General features: G+C 36.5%; 1 protein-coding gene across 1 annotated transcript in view; it reads left to right on the top strand.

Moving 5' to 3' along the window:
- The first annotated feature begins 1,181 nt into the window (after nt 1-1,181).
- colgalt2a (collagen beta(1-O)galactosyltransferase 2a) overlaps nt 1,182-20,299 on the top strand; it is a 30,303-nt gene continuing 11,185 nt past the window's right edge. Inside the window, exons 1-6 of the mRNA XM_056472145.1 lie at nt 1,182-1,411; nt 11,518-11,631; nt 12,040-12,157; nt 12,934-13,068; nt 16,331-16,535; nt 19,724-19,843. Coding sequence (XP_056328120.1) covers nt 1,182-1,411; nt 11,518-11,631; nt 12,040-12,157; nt 12,934-13,068; nt 16,331-16,535; nt 19,724-19,843 — 922 coding nt within the window. The remainder of the gene's footprint in view (nt 1,412-11,517; nt 11,632-12,039; nt 12,158-12,933; nt 13,069-16,330; nt 16,536-19,723; nt 19,844-20,299) is intronic.

The raw sequence follows: 20,299 nt of genomic DNA, 5'->3' as shown, positions 1-20,299 counted from the left end.
AGGGTACTTTCACACATAGACGTTTGTTTCGGAATCTGTCTCGTTTCCCCCGTTATTACGGTTCGTTTGGCATATGTTAATTCAGCAATCGCGCGTGCATCACGCCAAATCAATCGGTCCGAGATCGCCTAAATGACATGGTCTCTGCTCGATTAAGCTGATCAATTGTAGTGAGAAAACAAAACATTTCAACAAACTAACGACCCAGGCTATCACAGTGTATTATGATTGTATAATAGCTGTATATACGGCTATATGAAGAGAGAATGACGAGTGAGTAATGTGTGTCCTACCGGTAAATGTGTGCTTCATGTCTTATGCGAAAGTGAAAGCATGATGCAATATTACCGAGAGCTGTTTATCCGTTAGGAAAATTGACCGAAGTTACCATCTGATAATTTTTCCATATTTTAATCTTATAATATATATATATATATATATATATATATATATATATATATATATATATATATATATATATATATATGCGCGTGTCTGTGTGATGTATGTAAAATTTGGCCCGGGACAACATTTTTTTTTTTGCATCTGGCCCTCGGCCCAAAAAGTTTGGACACCCCTGTATTAGATTCTAAAGTATAAACAATACAATTGATAAATGGAGTATAAAGGGTAGCCTAACAAAAACATGTCTAAGCATTTTCCCAACAGAAACGGTAGTTTCTGCACAATTTTGCCCCCAAATGTGGCTAATGCACTGACACGGATTCCTCCGGGTGCTCCGGTTTCCCCCCACAGTCTATAGGTGAATTGAATAAACTAAATTGGCCATAGTGTATGAGTGTGAATGAGAGTGTATGTGTGTTTCCCAGTACTGGATTGCAGCTGGAAGGGCATCCGCTGTGTAAAACATATGCTAGATAAGTTGGTGGTTCATTCCGCTGTGATGACCCCTGATGAATAAAGGGATTAATCCAAACGAAAATAAATGAATAAATGAAATTAGGGTGCACTATAGTACTATTTTGTTTTTATGTTTTGCTTTTTTAAAACTAAATGCTAGATGTTCATGTAAATTCATCCAAGTTTATCAAAATTAAAACATTTTTTCCCTCAGAAGAGTGTGGTTTTGTTGCACATAGGGTTCAAATCTCCCCAGTCAAGTGTGACTTCTCACTGGTTTCCTATATAGCACTACATTCTTCTGCACCATCAGACACTCTATGATGGACCCGAGAGCATCTGGAAAGCTTCTGCTTGGACTTTTACTGTTAGAGTCATGGATTGGATTTATTCATACTCTCACCGACCTGGAGCCTGTCCTACATGAGACATCTTTACTCAACCCCAAAGTAGTGATTGCGATTTTAGCTCGAAACAGCGAACACAGTCTTCCTTATTCTCTGGGATGTATCGAGAGGCTGGATTATCCCAAGGACCGTATCTCTATCTGGTAACTACACTGTTAAGGATTTTTGTAAATTGCACAGTATTTAACTGTAATATGAACGGTATTTTACAGTATGTAACTGTATTTTAAAGGAGCATTGTGAAAAGTAATGGATATTTTAAAGTAAAGCTACACACACAATTCTGTAATGGTGCTGTAAATGTAAATACAGTATTTTTGCTGTAATTGATTTACAGTAAGTTACTGTACAATCTTGTTGTGCTCAATTTTTTATTTTCCAAAATATTTTCTGAAATGTATTTATATGAAAATTCTATTATTTTGTATATTTTTATAAATATATACATATATATATATATTTATATATACACATATACATATATATATATATATATATATATATATATATATATATATATATATATATATATATATATATATATATATATATATATATATACACATATACATATATATATATATATATATATATATATATATATATATATATATATATATATATATATATATATATATATATATATACATATACATATACATACACACACACACACACACATATATATGTATATATATATATATATATATATATATATATATATATATACACACATATTTATATATATATATATATATATATATACACACACACATATATATATATATATACACACACATATATATATATATATATATACACACACATATATATATATATATACACACACACACATATATATATATATATATATACACACACACACATATACATATATATATATTTATATATATTTATATATATATATATTTATATGTGTGTGTGTGTGTGTGTGTGTGTGTGTGCGTGCGTGCGTGTGTGTGTGTGTGTGTGTTTGTGTATTTTTATTTTAAAATTGATTTGGAAGACATATTCAGTCAGTGAAGTTAGGAATGGACACATCATTGTAATACTTAATGAAAATGTGTTGACATTAATGTTAGCTATCATTATAAACACTTTGAAATTGGCGGAAATGCAACACATTTTCATATAGTCACATTTAAATGTGCATTACATATTAAGTATTAAGCGTGCAAATAAACGTGTCTGTGGTTTTTGTATTTGAGCACACGTTAAAGTCTTCGCTAGGCTTTAATTACACCCTAGTCTGAAATATGCCTGAAAGCCTAAAAAGCAAATATGGCGGGAATCACAGTGATGTGAAAGAATGTGAAAGAAAGAAAGTGTGGATGGGAAAAAGGGGGAAAAGCGGGAGTAAGTGCAACTCTAATAAATTAAGACTTAAATATATTACTGTTTTCGAAATATTCATTGGAAAAATCTAACTCTTACACTCAGATAATTAGGAAAAAAGTATACCTTTTGATCATGAACACTGCATTTATTTATTTCAAATGATAATTTAAACACTAATATTATGTTAAAGGGTTAGTTCACCACAAAATAAAAATTAATTTATTTTCCATTAATTTCTTTCTTCTGTTAAACACAAAACAAGATATTCTGAAGAGTGTTGGAAAAAAGCAGCCACTGACATCCATGGTAAGAACAAAAAAAAAACTTTACTACCTGACTAAAGTCTTGTCTTTGATCCCAGTTGTGAGAGCAACAAATAATAACTTGACTTCTAGTTAATCACATGTGGCAACCTTTCGCTTTCCCTCGGGAAGCCAATACAGAAGTAATTGAAACTGCAATTCATCAACTCGCCTTTGGGGGCTGGCTCCAGGAAATCCAGATGATTTCTTACTGCAATGGTAAATTGGTCAATTTTACAGTTGATAAAAACATGTTTACAGCCTGGTACAAACGATGGTTTTGGTTCATATAGCTAATATTACACTTCATGACAACTGTGAGGGGGTGATTTTTCTGACTCATCCGTTTATTTTTTATTACCTCATGGACAACAAGCAATCTGGCTTTAAGAAAGGCCACTCAACTGAGACTGCCCTGCTCTCGGTCGTGGAGGATCTCAGACTGGCTAAAGCAGACTCTAAATCATCTGTCCTCATCTTGCTGGATTTATCAGCTGCTTTTGACACTGTAAACCACCAGATCCTGCTATCTACGCTCGAGTCACTGGGCGTCGCAGGCACTGTTATTCAATGGTTCAGTTCCTACCTCTCGGACAGGTCATTCAGGGTGTCGTGGAGGGGAGAGGTGTCCAACCTACAGCATCTAAACAGTGGGGTACCTCAGGGCTCTGTTCTTGGGCCACTTCTCTTCTCTATCTACACGGCATCTTTAGGAACAGTCATCCAGAAACATGGTTTTTCCTACCACTGCTATGCTGATGACCCCCAGCTATACCTCTCTTTTCACCCTGACGATCCCTCGGTTCCAGCTCGCATTTCAGCCTGCCTATCAGACATTTCACACTGGATGAAAGATCATCATCTCCAGCTTAACCGCGCGAAAACGGAAATGCTTGAAGTTTCTGCCAACCCGACTCTTCACCATAACTTTTCAATCCAGATGGACGGAGCAACCATCACTGCATCCAAAATGGTAAAAAGCCTTGGAGTAACAATTGATGACCAACTGAACTTCTCTGACCACATTTCTAGAACTGCTCGATCTTGCAGATTCGCACTCTACAACATCAGAAAGGTCCGACCCTTCCTATCTGAACATACAGCTCAACTCATTGTTCAAGCTCTTGTTCTCTCCAAACTGGACTATTGCAACTCTCTGCTAGCCGGGCTACCAGCTAGTTCTATCAAACCTCTTCAGCTGCTTCAGAACGCAGCAGCACGAGTGGTCTTTGATGAACCCAAAAGAGCACATGTCACTCCGCTACTCACCCGTTTGCACTGGCTGCCAGTTGCTGCCCGCATCAAATTCAAAGCTCTGATGTTTGCTTACAAAGTGACCTCTAGCTTGGCTCCTTCATATCTGCTCTCACTTCTGCAGATATATGTGCCCTCCAGAAACTTGCGTTCTGTGAATGAACGTCGCCTCGTTGTTCCATCCCAAAGAGGGAAGAAATCACTTTCCCGAACTCTCACATTCAATCTGCCCAGTTGGTGGAATGAACTCCCTAACTGCATCAGAACGGCAGAGTCACTTGCTGTCTTCAAGAAACGGCTAAAAACGCAACTGTTTAGTCTCCACTTTCCTTCCTAATCTGCAACTGCCTCTCTGGCTATACCACTAACTGTGCCCTCTCTCTCTCTCTCTCTCTCTCTCTCTCTCTCCAATAAAAAAAATAAATAAATAAATAAAAACTTTACTAATGCTTTGCTTCTTAGACTTTACACACCTGAAACTTGTCTATAGCACTTGTTCACTGCTGCTCTTATAGTTGTGTAAATTGCTTCCTTGTCCTCATTTGTAAGTCGCTTTGGATAAAAGCGTCTGCTAAATGACTAAATGTAAATGTAAATATTAAATGTTAATAAGTCTGCATAATTAAGCCCTTGTACAAGAAACAATTTTGGTTCATAAAGCTAATATTACCCTACATGACAACTGTGAGAGGGTGAAATTTTTTTATAACGCATCCGTTTCCTTTATATTAGGTTTTATCGAGTCTGCATAATTAAGGGTGTGGCCACTTGAGTGACAGCTAGGTCTTGCTGGTCGCCGTCTCGTCACCTCAGCTGATTCCGGCTGATTAGCCGCTGAACTCGGCATATACATCGTATGTTTGTCTTGTTTTATGTGGCTTTACCCAGTAAGTTGCCTTTTGGGATTATTTCCTGCAATTATCAGATACTATAGCATGTTGTGTGCACTTAATTATGCTCACAAACCATTCAAGTTGCCTCCATTTACCAGGTGAGTGAAATTATACTATATATACCATATCTATAAATATATTTGTTTTACTTAAGATAATTTATCATTTATATTTTTCTTTAGACCTGTAATGCACTCCAGAATCTGACAGATTGATTAGCTGTTGGCTCTAGAACAGTTATCTGAAATGTTGTCATACAGTGTTATGCCTGGATTTCATCAATAGTCTTGCATTTAGTAACACAGACTATATTTGTCTGTAATTAGAAGTAATTTGCATTTTCCACCTGTTGAAAAACGTCATAAGAACAATGCTGAGTGGCTCGATGTGTTATAACAGTGTTTTAAAAAGACTAAACAATTTATTGATATAGTGTACAACCAAGCACATGTTGTCAGAACACAAATGAGTCGCAGGTAATAAAGTACTAAGCATTTTTCCCTAAGAAACACCTGTCTAAGCAGGCGTGTGTAGCTCCGCTCACGCTCCGCCTCTTTGCCTTGTTTGGAATCTCGTGGTCGGTGCGATGACACGTGAACAAAATGGCGACGGTTGGCCACGCCCACGTGTAGCTTCTTTTGCGTTATTTAGAAACCTATGGGTGATGTCACGGATACTACGTCCATTTCTTTTACAGTCTGTTTTCACATTAACATGGTTAGTCATTTGGAAAAGTGGCAGATGATAGATTTTTCTGATGAATCATCTGTTGAACTGCATCCTTATCATCACAATTACTGCAGAAGACCTATTGGAACCCGTATGGACCCAAGATTCTTACAGAAAGGAGTCAAGTTTGCTGAAGGAAAAATCATGGTTTGGGATTACATTCAGTATGGGGGCATGCAGGAGATCTGCAGAGTGGATGGCAACATCAAAAATCTGAAGCTTCATTCACACTATGAGTGACTCGCAGTGGCAAAGTGACATGCGACTGTTCATTCCAATGGAGAGCGAGTGACTTTCGGCGACCTCTGTCTACATGAGTAACAGCGACTGTTCGGCAACCGGGTGGATGTGTCGAGCGATGTGACAAAGTTGAGAATCCTCCAACTTTATGCAAATGAAGAGCGACTTTCTTGAGTGACAGCCAATAGGAGCACCAGTTTACCTCCTTCTCATACTTCAGCCTCCACATTAAATTTCCTGAAAGCAAAGAAGGTCAAGCTGCTGCAGGATTGGCCAGCCCAGTCACCAGACATGAACATTATTGAGCATGATCTGGGGTAAGATGAAGGAGGAGGCATTGAAGATGAATCTAAAGAATCTCTGGGAGTCCTGCAAGAACGTTTGCTTTGCCATTCCAGATGACTTTATTAATAAGTTATTTGAGTCATTGCAGAGATGTATGGATGCAGTCCTCCAAGCTCATGGGAGTCACACACAATATTAATTCTATTTGCATTGCACTATGACTTTATACTTTACATTATTTCTGTTAAGTGACAAGACTTTTGTCTAAACAAAGCAAACCTTACTGTCCTAATTAAATAATTAAAAATCAAGGCATGATCATATTTTATTGTGGTAAAATAAGACTAATCTACAGGCCTTTGCCTTTCATATAAGCCACTTCTGATACCAAATGATCAACTAGAAGTCAAGTTATTATTAGTTATACCTAAAACTTGGATAGGTGACAAGACTTTTGTCAGGTAGTGTATGGAAGTCAAGTCAGTTTTTTTCCTACATCTTTCAGTATATCCTCCTTCGTTTTCAACAGAAAAAGAAACTCAAACAGGAATAAATATGAAATGTATTTTATTCTTGTGAAATTCAATTCAAAGCTGAATTGTTACTCCAGCCTTCGATGTCACGTGATCTTTCAGAAATGATTCTAATATGCAGATTTGCTACTTTATTATGTTGAGTTATTACTGGTGCTCATGCTGGAATAGTTGACGGTTCATTCCGCTGAAATATAAGGGACTAAGAGAAAGGAAAGTGAACGAATGAAAAAAACACGTGTCCTTGGCGAATAAATAAAACCTTTTTTAAAACTCTTCCTTGAATATTCTTTTGGAAGGGAGTGTATCACAGTTTCCACAAAAATATTAACTGTTTTAACATTGATACACTGTAAAATCCCACAGGTTAAGTTAAAACTATTTGAGTAAACCATTTAATTTTTTGATACTAATGTTTAGATTAACTTATATGTATTCATATGCAAGTCATATTGTTACCGACTCGGTCCCAGTCATTCCCCTCACTGGCCAGCAGAGGTCTCCATCCCCGGACTTTTAAGCATTACATCATCCATCTAAACTGATTGTGCACACACCTGAACTGAATCTAGTTAACGACCCACGCTTCCTATATAAGCCACACTCAAACACCAGTTCATTGCGAAGTCTTGTCTAGCCCTGGCCAGCATTACTGAGCGTTCTTTCCTGTCTGATCTTCTGAGAATAACCCTGGACTGTTTCTGAGTTGCCTTCTGCCTGCCCACGATCCTTGCTTTATACACGGACTCTGAACCACGCTGCCTGCCCTCGACCCAAGCCTGTCTAACGGATTCTGAACCACTCCGCCTGCCACTGATCTATGCCTGGTATATCACTCTGTGTCTGTCAGCCGCCAGCCCCAAGACCATTATTGATTACTGTTGATGTGGGTTCACACTTTAGTGCGTATTGGATGTTTGTGTTTGACTGTGACTAATAAATACTGCATGATGGATCCCTTCGTGTCAGTCTCCTCGTTACACCTATGCACTTACATTTTATATGTTGGTGTACGTCAATCATTTAGAATTCTTAAACATTTTACAAGTTCAGATACCAGATCTGTTTGTGTTCAGTAAATAGACACAATTAGGCTTAGATAACTATATAGCTACTCAAATGAATTATAAATGTTTCTTGAGAAGCAAATTAGAAACATTTCTGAAGAATCATTGGGCACCAAACAAGTAATAATAATAATGGTAATAATAATTGATTTTATTTGTACATGGCGCCTTTCTAGACACCCAAGATCGCCTTACAACCAGCATCAACAGCCATAGCAGAACAAATAAAAAAAATAATAAAACATTGCGAAACAAGCATTATAAATCGGGAATATAAAATAACATGATAAAAAACATAATAAAAAATAGTTTAAGGAAAGTCTGCTTGAAAGATGGGTCTTTAGATGAGATTTAAAAGTGTGAAGACTATCACTGCTCCTTAGATCCAGGGGAAGCGAGTTCCATAGCCGAGGAGCCATCGAGCTAAAAGATCCAACACAATCTCACGGCAATTCGTAACTTTTTGATTTAGTGGCTAATTCGTACAATCTAATTCGTACAATTTAGTATGATTTGCTTATCCCCCAATGATGGTTGGGTTTAGGGGCGGGGTTAGGTGCCAGCCTCCTTTTTAAAATCGTACAATTTCGTAGGACTGAACTCGTACGAATTAGTCACTAAACTGACAAAACGTAAAATACTTAAGTTTTCTCATCGAGTGCGAGGTGGCACCAGGGAGAAAGAGTTGGCTGATCTTACAGTGTTTGAAGGGGTATAAATATTCGGGGTATAAATATTCGGGGTATAAGTTCGGTGAGATATTGAGGAGCAAGATTATGAAGTAGGCATGGGACGATAACTGTTTTCAAGGTATACAGCGGTTTGAAAATGTCAAGGTTTTAAAACCGTCAAAATTTTCAGCAATACCGTTCATGAGGTATATGTGCGATTTATTATTTACATTTTATTTTGTTTTGTTTTTTAGTACAACAGTATCTCCAGCAGAAAATGTAGCTAAAGATGCTGTTTTAAATTGCAAAAAATCTGTTTTTAAAACAAATGACAACAGCAGAAGTTAATAATTAATTTAGTCTGACATGTTTACTGCTCAAAAATATTTTAAATGTTTCTCAAAATGAAATATATTGTGTTCAAAAGGGTAAAAGGTTTTTGTTTTTAACCCAGACATTTTAAAAAGAATATGTTTTTGAGCAGCAATCATGATACCATGAAACCGTGATATTTTTATCCAGGGTTATCATACCGTCAGAATCTTTTACCGACCCATGCCTATTTTTAAGTGCCTTAAAAGTTAGAAGTAATATTTTAAAATCAATACGAAACTTTACCGGAAGCCAGTGAAGCTGATAGAAAAGTGGCGTGACATTCTCATGAGATGAAGTCCCAGAGATGACACGAGCTGCATGGTTCTGAACCAGTTGGAGTTTATGGAGAAGTTTAGAAGGAAGCCCAGAAAGAAGTTGTGGCGGTCGCAGTGTTCTAGAAATTGGTGTCCACTAGATGGAGGTGTTGCGTGATCTGCTATTTTTTGAAGTGTTGAACAGGTGCGGTGTTTTGCCGTGATTACGTTTGGACCAGGTGAGGAGTGTTACCTGTGATGTGCGCTTGGATAAAGACCAAGAGAACAGGACTGTGGGCGTTCATGCTTCCCTTTTCAGCTTTGGAGTTTTTTTTGTTTTGTTTTCTTTATATTAATGTATCATTTCACTTAATTAAAAAAAATATATATATATATTTAAGTTGATTTGATTTTCTGGTTTGGACCTTTATTTGGTTTTGTTTCTTCATTCTTGAGCCAGGAGGTTGTAACAGAAGTGCATTACAGTAGTCAAGACGTGAATTAACTTATGCATGGATGTGAATTGCTGCGTTATTAGTTGTGAGAGAAGGGCAGAGACGAGTAATATATCGGTGGAAATATGCAGTACGTGTAATGTTATTGATGTGACCTTCAAACGAGAGTGTGCTATCAAAGATGACACCTAAACTCTTTACCTGCACAGAGGGAAGAATTGCGAGATTCAAGAGAGCACATGCTTTCCGAAAGCAAGGCAGACCTGCCAAGCTGTGAGACCCAATGACTAAGTTCATGTCTGCGGACTCCGCATACCGCTCGCAGTATTTAGCCGTTCATAAAGGGTCGTATGTGTTTTTTCCATGATTCACGGGGTTTGTTGCACGTGTTACGAATGCCAATTTATAATGGCCGTCTAAGGAGGGGTCAGCAACATAAAAAGGACACGCAACTCAAGAAGTACAACTCTCTATTAATTTAAAGACGAAATTACGTGTTTTTTTATCAAATAAAGTGGCAACAAAAATATAGATAATTTAACTGTTCGCTCAATCAAAATAATTAATCCAACAAACAAATATACAAAGAACATAGATAAAAAAAAAAAGAAATAAACAGCAACAACACCAGCATGGCTCCTCAGCAGCGGCTGCACAAGATGCACATAGAATTCTCAGACCTTCAACAAGATAGAGATTCTCAGCAAGTACGGGCCATGCTCAAAACAGAGCAAAAATCAGGAGGATCTGCCAGTCACGAGCTGGAAAACAAAGATCTACACACAGATGCACACTCAGCATCTGCTTATAAAGCCGACAATCTGAATTAGCTGCAGGTCCAAGGTGGATTTAGCCTCAAAGAAAAAAAGAAACATCTATTAATATCAAAAACACTCTCAATCGATAATACTAAACCGTAATACTGTGTGTTTTTCCCCGCGATGCTGTCCGGGCTGATACAGCAAAGCTGTTGGTTTGCGGCAAGCATTTATGTCGGGAGAGCTGTACAAGAATTGTAAAATGGTGGACTTTGTCTTTTATCAGTTGAGTTCATTCCCATTCAGACACATCGCCTATATCCATGCTGCTGTGTTCAACTTTGTTTAAAATCCTTCAGATCACCGGCAGGGCTAATGATCAAAATAGATGGGGCAAGAGACATGCTGCACTACTATCCACTTTGTCTGCATTTAGACCCGGGGATTGAGGAGGAGGGAAGTCCTCCTCATGTATAGTGTTTATATAAACACGATTATATTTATAATGATATAAATTGTAGTTGTGTATATGAAAGTATGAATAACAAATGTAGCAGGACATTAAATTACTGTTTATTTCTTTGCGTTTTAATTTTGGGTCTCCTCACGGTTTGTGTTTCATTTTGTGAGCCAACTGATAATAGTTGTTCGCTCCCCTCATTCTCCCCTGCTCTGCTGGCCATGCCCACTCCTCCCTCTGCTCGCAGCGCTCCACGCCCATCATGAAGCATATTTTGAAAAAATTCTGAGGTAGATTTGAACCGAAAGAAGAGGGTTTCATGACCCTTTAAATCTGCCACTATGCTGACACAAAGGCATTTCTAGCGCCACCCTCTTTTGAAAACAGCACAATCTCATTTAAATTTAAAGCAACAGCCACTGAAATGGCACTGAAATTGGGATCAAAGAATTCAAAGAGTTATAAAACATTTGTGGGGTATTTTGAGCTGAAACTTCACATACACATCCTAGGGAAATCAGAGACTTATTTTACATCTTGTAGAAAGGGGCATAGTAGGTCCCCTTTATATGTAAATATCCTTCTAGTCCTAATATGGAGTTCCTCTTTATCAGGGCCGCTACCGACCACAACACCGACAACACCACTGCAATGCTGCGTGAATGGATCTCTGGAGTGGAGGATTTGTATCATTCAGTACAGCTGCACACCATGGAGCAGGAGAAGAGGTGACACTTCACAAAGCACAACCATTCCTATAGGGAACCATCTTCTATAAATATTGGACATTTAAAGGGATAGTTCACCCAAAAAATGAACATTTACTCACTGTTAACTCAACTGGTTCCAAACCCAAAGTTTCTATTGAACACTAAATCATTTATTTTGAAGAAAGCATTTACAATCATAGTAAGAAAAACAAATACTTTGGAAGTCAATGTTAGAGGTTTCCAGCTTTCATCATTATATCTCCTTGTGTTCAACAGAAGAAAGAAACTCAAACAGGTTTGAAACAAGTGAAGAGTAAATGATGACAGAATTTTCTTTTTTTGGGTGAACTATCCCTTTAATGTTGTGCATGATTGATATATACTCACCAAATGAGGAACCAATGTATCTCACTCTCCATGTTTTAGATATTATGTGGATGAGCTGGGCCCCAAGCACTGGCTGGAGTCTCGGTTCACTCATGTGATGAAGCTGAGGCAGGCGGCGCTCAAATCAGCCAGGGCACAGTGGGCAGACTACATCCTGGTCAGATTCTTTTTTTATTGTTCCATATTATAACTGTTTAGTGCAATTATTATGCAGCTGTCTGAAATACTTGATTCGGATCGGTCAGTCCTAATTAAGGTATGATATTCCAACACAATCTCACAGCAATTCGTAACTTTTTGATTTTGTGGCAAATTCGTATGAATTCGTACGATCTAATTCTTACAGTTTAGTACAATTTGCTTATCACCCAATGACGGTTGGGTTTAGGATTGGGTTGGGTACCACATCTCCTTTTTAAAATCATACATTTTCGTACAACTGAACTCGTATGAATAAGACACTAAACTGACAAAACGTAAAATACTTACGTTTTCTCATGAGATCGGGCTGAATTTTATTTTCTAACTGATTTAACTCCCAGCTAGGCCAGTTGGCATTTCTGTGTGGAGTTTGCATGTTTTCCCTGTGTTGCCGTGGGTTTCCTCCGGGTTCTCCGGTTTCTCCCACAGTCCAAAGACATGTGGTATAGGTGAATTGAATAAACTAAATTGGCCGTAGTGTGTGTGTGTGAATGCAAGAGTGTAGGAGTGTTTTCCAGTACTGGGTTGTGGCTGGAAGGGCATTCGCTGTGTAAAACATATGCTGGAATAGTTGGCGGTTCATTCCGCTGTGGCGACCTCTGAAATAGAGACTAAGCTGAAAGAAAATGAATGAATGAAGGATACAGACATTTTTAGATTGATAGTTTTTTGGGGATCTGAGATCATTTCTGATTCTTTTGTATGATTGATTGCATGATTTTGTCCCTTTAGTTTACAGACAGTGATAACCTGCTGACTAACACACAAGTGCTGAATCAACTGATTTCTGAGAATCGGACACTGGTGGGTCCGATGCTCGACTCAAGAACGCTCTATTCAAACTTCTGGTGTGGCATGACCTCACAGGTACAATACATCTTTCATTACTAAGACTTCATTCATATTTATGCGAATGCAATGAATTAGCATAGTGAACAATCATCTCAGTCATTATATGGTCTCATTAGAGCAACAGAAGGCTATTTTCAAACCACAATGGGCAGTTTTTCAAAAAGCTTTTCCAAATCTGTTCTAACAGGTTTGTAGATGTTTTATTATTTTAGGCAGCTGGGTAATTTTGGGCTATGGAGATGCATTATGGTAACTAATAAACTTAACTTTTTGTGATTTTGATTGTAATTTAATAATGTGCACAAAACACAAAAGAAGATATTTTGAAAAATGTTAGAAACTGGTTCTGGAAGTCAATGGCTGCTGGTTGTAACTGAGGGACGCTGACAACGGAGATGAGGATCCACACACAGTTAATTAAACAGATTAGTCAGGCAGGCAATGGTCAAAACTGGGGCAAACAGAAGCATACAGGAAATCTAGGATCGTAGTCAAAAACAGGCAAATGGTCAGTACAGGCGGCAAAGAATCTAAATAAACGATAAAATAAGGCATGGATCAAAACAGAAAAACTAGACAAAGAAATGCTTTGTAGTGTTACAGACAAACAAGACTCAGCAATGTCTATGTGTGTAATCAGGGGGAATCAGGAACTGGTGTGTCTGGGGTGCATGACACTGGTACGGTGTGAGTAAACGATGACATCATTTTCATTTTTAGTGTGAACTATCCCTTTAGGGGTGTCACGGTGGCGCAGTGAGTAGCACGATGGCCTTATAGCAAGAAGGTCGCTGGGTCGAGCCTCGGTTTGGTCAGTTGGCATTTCTGTGCGGAGTTTGCATGTTCTCCCCGTGTTGGTGTGGGTTTCCTTCGGGTGCTCCAGTTTCCCTCAGTTCAAAGACATGCGCTATAGGTGAATTATGTAGACTAAATTGTTTGTAGTGTATGTGTGTGAATGAGTGTGTACGGATGTTTCCCAGTGATGGGTTGCAGCTGGAAGGGCATCCACTGCGTAATACATATGCTGGATAAATTGGCGGTTGATTCTACTGTGGCGACCCCTGATTATTTAAGGGACTAAGGCGAAAAGAAAATGAATGAATTAACTATTCCTTCAAAACATGGTTTTTATATAGCATTGAAAGAAACCTTGTTATTAGTTATTTCACAATTGGCCAGTCTCATTGATAACTACAGAGTAAATTATTTATTTAAATCAACACAATAAGTTGCATTCATGTTCATAAATATAGAGTTTCAAAAACTAAATGCCCTAAATAAAACTGACCCCACTTCATTAGTACTTGAACATTAGGTCTGAAGGGTTAGTATAACTTGTTGTGCAAAATGCAAACATCTTTTTATCTAATCTTCCCTTCTGCTGTGATAAACTAGATGTACACTGTACGTTAAATGTACTTTAAAATAATATAACTAAATACACCAATGTGAGATATCACGCAGCATAATGAGCTGTTTTGTACAGCTAAACATGTCTTGAAATTGAATGATTAGATGTTTAAGTTACACATTGCTTTTCCATTAAATAGAAGATGGATATAATAATTGAGTAATAAGTTAAAGAAACACTCAGTTTCTAAAATAAGTAGGCTTATTTTACAACTCCTCCAGAGTTAAACAGTGGAGATTTACCAATTTTGTGTTCATTTAGCCAGTCTCTGGCGGGAGCACTTTTAGCTTAGCTGAGCATAAATCGTTACTTTCCTATTTAAAGCTTATATATATATATATATATATATATATATATATATATATATGCATGTATGTATGCATGTATGTATATATATATATATATATATATATGCATGTATGTATGCATGTATGTATATATATATATATATATATATATATATATATATATATATATATATATATATATGTATATGTATATGTATATGTATATGTGTATGTATGTATGTATGTATGTATGTATATATGTATATATATATATATATATATATATATATATATATATATATATATATATATATATATATATATATATATATATATATATATAATATATATATATATATGTATATATGTATATGTGTATGTATGCATGTATGTGTATATATATATATATATATATATATATGTATGTATGTGTATATATATGTATGTATATATATATATATATATATATATATATATATATATATATATATATATATATATATAATATATATATATATATATATATATATATATATATATATATGTATATATATATATATATATACATATATATATATATATATATATATATATATATATATATATATATATATATATATATATATATATATATATATATTATTATTATTATTATTTATTTTTTTTAATCACTTCTCTATTTAAAGCTTGAAATACCAGGTTTTAAAATCCATTCAGCCAATCTATAGGTCTGGAAACAGCATTTTTAGCTTAGCTTAGCATAAATTAATGAATCAGATTACACCATTAGCATCTCTCAAAAAGTTGATATATATATATATATATATATATATATATATATATATATATATATATATATATATATATATATATATATATATATATATATATATATATATATATATATATATATTTATCATTTCCCTATTTAAAGCTTGAAATATTTAGCTTTACCTGTTTTTAAAATCCATTCAGCCAATCTATGGGTCTGGCAAGAGCACTTTTCGTTTAGCTTAGCATAAATCGTTAAATCAGATTAGACCATTAGCATCTCTCAAACATTTTTTTTTTTTTTTTATCATTTTCCTTTTTAAAGCTTGAAATATTTACTTGACCAGTTTTCAAAATCCATTCAGACAATCTTTAGGTCTGGAAAGAGCACTTTTAGCTTAGCTTAGCATAAATCGTTAAATCTGATTAGACCATTAGCATCTTTCAAACATTTGAAAAAAAAAGTTGTTTGATCACTTTCCTATTAAAATCCTGATCTCTTTAATAGTTCCACTGTGTGATATGACCAACAGAAAATTTAAATTTGCTATTTTCAATATGGCTTGGAACTATACTCTCATTCAGGCATAATAATTAAGGAATTTTGATGCCACATACATGTTTTTCAGAAACAAAAATTAGGTTAAAGGTAAGTCAGTACTTTAGTATTCAGTCATATGTAAAAGTATACCTTTATATTGTGTTGTTTATTTTTTTTCATTTTGTCTGCACGATTTATTGACGGTTAGTTTTTTTCTGCACCACGTGTGTTGGTAATCTCGAAAATATCTGACATTTCTTTCTGCAGGGCTATTATAAGCGAACACCACATTACATACCCATTCGAACCTGGAAGCGAACTGGTTGTCACCCCGTCCCCATGATTCACTCCACAATGCTGATAGACCTGCGCCGCAGATCTAGTGAATCGCTGGCCTTTTACCCCGTGCACCATCATTATCTTTGGGCCCTGGATGATATCATGGCATTTGCATTTTCTGCAAGACAAGGAGGTAATGATATAACATTTTAGTCAGTGGAGGTCAAAATCAGAGAACAGCTTCCAATTTCCTAAATTTCCCAAAAGAGGAGTTAAAGAGCTCTTTATTATTAAGGGATTGGGGTCAAATACCAGCACACACAACAACAGATATAATCCACAAGCATAATCAAAAAACAGGCGAAGGGGTCGAGATGGATGGCAAACAATCAGAAGAGAAAGAAGGCACAGAAAGGCAAAAAATGGAAAACGCCTAGCAATGATAGCAACAACTAATAATATTTAAGTGTTTCCTTCGCCTGTTTCATGTGTGCTGTTATTCAACCCCTGCCTGTCTGACCAATCCCTTAACCCGACCAATCATTTTGATCTACTCCTAATGTCTCCCATTAGCAACAGACAATCAGAATCAGTTTTATTGCCAATGTGCTTCACGCACACAAGGAATTTGTTTTGGCTACAGAAGCTGACAACACAAAATAAAAAAATTAAAAAGACGATAAACATTAAACAGAGATGCAGTTAGTCAAAAATTTTGGATGTTGAATTGTGTGTACAGATTTGTTATAAATATACAGGTTATAAGGTGCTGTGTACAAATACGAATGGAGAAGGTATTGCATTGTATATTGATATAAGGTGCTGTGTACAAGTGCGTATGAGAAAGTATTGCTCATATTTATTGCACAGTAGGGGAATATTTAACTGTTCATAAGGTAGACAGCCTGAGGAAAGAAACTTTTCCTGTGTCTGGCTGTTTTTGTGCTTGGTGCTCTGAAGCGCCGACCAGACGGTAACAGTTCGAACAGGTAGTGTGCTGGGTGTGAGGCATCTAGAGTGATTTTGTGAGCCCTTTTACTCACTCTGGAAGAGTACAGTTCTTGAAGTGTAGGAAGGGTTGTGCCAGTGATTCGTTCAGCAGTCCGAACTAGGCCGCTCACCAGCCCTGCACGCACTGCTTGACATGAATTCATTAATGAATCTGTTAACAATACGTTAACTGTACTGTGTTCTCACGCTTGGTGTCTGATTTTGCACAATGTTTTTGACATATACCTTAATATTTGTATACATAATTTTAATAGCAATACCGGTCTTTTCATGAGCTGCAATATTAGTTTCATCTTAGTCGGTGCAAGCCCTTTTGCGATGATGTACGTGGTGTTAAATTTTACATATAGCTGCCACTTGCACGGCTGACAGCATCTGGTGATTAAATGAAGGATTAAACAGAACCTCTCGTGCTTAAAATGTGTAGATGTGGCAAACAGTTACCTGAAAATTCCGTCCCACAGCCTTTACAGTGAATGCTTTAGTTATTTTCATAGCGGACTTGAAGCCAATGGAAGTCTTTTATCCACTCTTCGAAAAGTGTAGATGGTGGATTAACATTCACCACATGATCAGTAATCAGATGTGCCATTATTTGTAGCTTTAGCTGGTTTCTAAAACTAAATCTGTCAGTGTTGTTTTCTTTCTCTCATCTTTAGCGCGTTACATTTTCGCAGTTGTAGCTCCTGTCATCTGAAGACAGAAGGCGTTGACTGAATAATTCAGTCTAGCGCAGTGGGCCAATAAGAAGAGCGCAAAGGCGGGACAAGCGTTGCCGTCGTTGTTTACTGCAGCAAGTTGACATGACAACAGTTTTAAACTGTTCCTGAGCGCTGCGTTTTAAGTGCAAAGATGCATTCTGCCTGAATGTGTCCTAAATACTTTATGAATTTATCAGTGATATCTTTAAAAAATCTGAAAATATTAGCTTTCACTTGTAATACTGAAAAATATTTATTATAATCACTGAAAATTACACAATTTTTAAATCACTCTCGCGCTGCTTGAAATTATTCTACGTGGTGAAATTATGGAAATTATTCTAGGTAGAATATTCTATTATTCTACGTGGCGACTCATTAAATGAGTGGCGACCCCCTCATTTAATGAGTTTGATGGAGGGGTTATACAGCCCCTTACAGTCTCCGATATGTTACCAACTACATAAGAACTACACACAGCAGACATTTAGTTATTTAAGTTCAAAAACAACACAAAATATAGCCCACAGTCAGAGCAGACCTCTGATCTGTGTCTGTAATCTTCAGCAGCACATGTAACACGTAACATGCACGTTATTATCATCAGCTCAAGAAGTTTGTTATTTCAGATATAGATGCGTGGCAAGCGCAAAGAAGAAAGCGAAACCGCTCGCGCTTCATACTGGCTCGTAAAAACTATGGAGCACGGTGAATCTGCTCTTTTTTTTTGCTTTGTGGCTGTTCCTCAAGACGACGACAAGGTTTGTTTGAGCCCGGGTCGACCATGACTCGTTATTATATGTATATGTAATTCCGCTGTAATCTCTCGCTGTGTATTTCAAACATGAAAAACACGGCTCTTTTGTTTTTATTCTGGGTTGTTGAGTAAGCGAATGACGTATCTCTGTAAACCAATATGATTCAGCTTCTCGTGTTTGGTACCCTTTTGAAAGGGTGCCGAAAAAGTGGTACGAAACCACTTTTATATAAAATCTATAAAAATGTACCAAACCGTACCGTACCACTCAGTGGAAATGGGCCATAAGAACCCATCCGGGTAGTTTCACGCATCCTCTGTTCTTGCGGTCTTGAGTATTGGAACTGAACTTGGTAGCTGATGATAACGTTACACGAGAACACGAGGACGCAAGATCACTGAAGAACGCACACTGAAAAAAGTGTTTCATGCAAAACTGTTGCAAACTATTTATTTATGTTGAATTTAAACAAACAAATTAATTTAATAATGTTCAACTTAATTTGTTTGTTTAAATTCAGCCCAAATAAATTGTTTACAACCACTTAATGTAAAAAAAAAAATGCGGAAATCCAAGGAATCATCTTTGATTACATTTTTTCAGTGCATATTGAAAAACAGCCACTCTCACACACTCTGACAAAAGCATGTGTGTATGATAGGCAGGGAGCTAGCTCATTTGCATTAAAGGCACAGGCAACAAAAACAGCTACAATGTGGTCAGAGTTGACCACATATAATATCGCTATAATAAATAATCTGATGGGTGTTTTGAGCTGAAACTTTTCTGACACATTCTGGAGACATAAAAGACTTCTCTTAAAACTTGAAAAAGGGGTCAAATTGGTGTCCTTTTAAAGTCTTAAATATACCCTCACAAAACCTATGGAAACCCTGTTATTCTTTTCGCAGGTGTGCAGATGTTCATTTGTAACAGAGAGCATTATGGGTATCTGCCGCAGCCTTTAGAGATGAAACAGACGCTGGAGGAGGAAGTGGAGAGTTTTAGCCACACTGTCACTGAGGCGCTAGGTGTGTATCACGAAATGTAAAGAATTGAAAAGGGTCTTTACAGCCAAACCCATCAGCTTTAAATCCTAGTGACTTTCTACTGATGTTAAATACAGTAGATCAGGAGTGAATAAACTGTGAATAGAAGGTGCGAGTCATCTTTTCACCTGTTCTACCTCTGTCTTTACTTGGCTAACACAAACATTCACTGTAAAGCTTTTCATAAAGCTTTCACAGAAAAGAGAGAACTTTCACTCTGTTGTGACATCTCTCACACATTTTAGTTTCCTGTCATTAGAGCAGCTTAACTTTGTTGTAGCATTTGTATGTTCAAAGGGTTCATTGTAGTCTAAATACGAAATATTTATGGAACTAAACACTGTCTGAGACATAACAATAAAAGTAATATTAGCAAAGCAGTGTTATACAAAATTCTCCATCCTATTTCTGCTGTGTGTAGCAGCTCTGTAAGAACCC

The sequence above is a fragment of the Danio aesculapii genome, chromosome 2 (assembly GCF_903798145.1).
Source record: "Danio aesculapii chromosome 2, fDanAes4.1, whole genome shotgun sequence".
Lineage (NCBI taxonomy): Eukaryota > Metazoa > Chordata > Actinopteri > Cypriniformes > Danionidae > Danio > Danio aesculapii.
The sequence above is the reverse complement of the archived record's forward strand: the minus strand, read 5'-3'. Positions and strand labels throughout refer to the sequence as shown.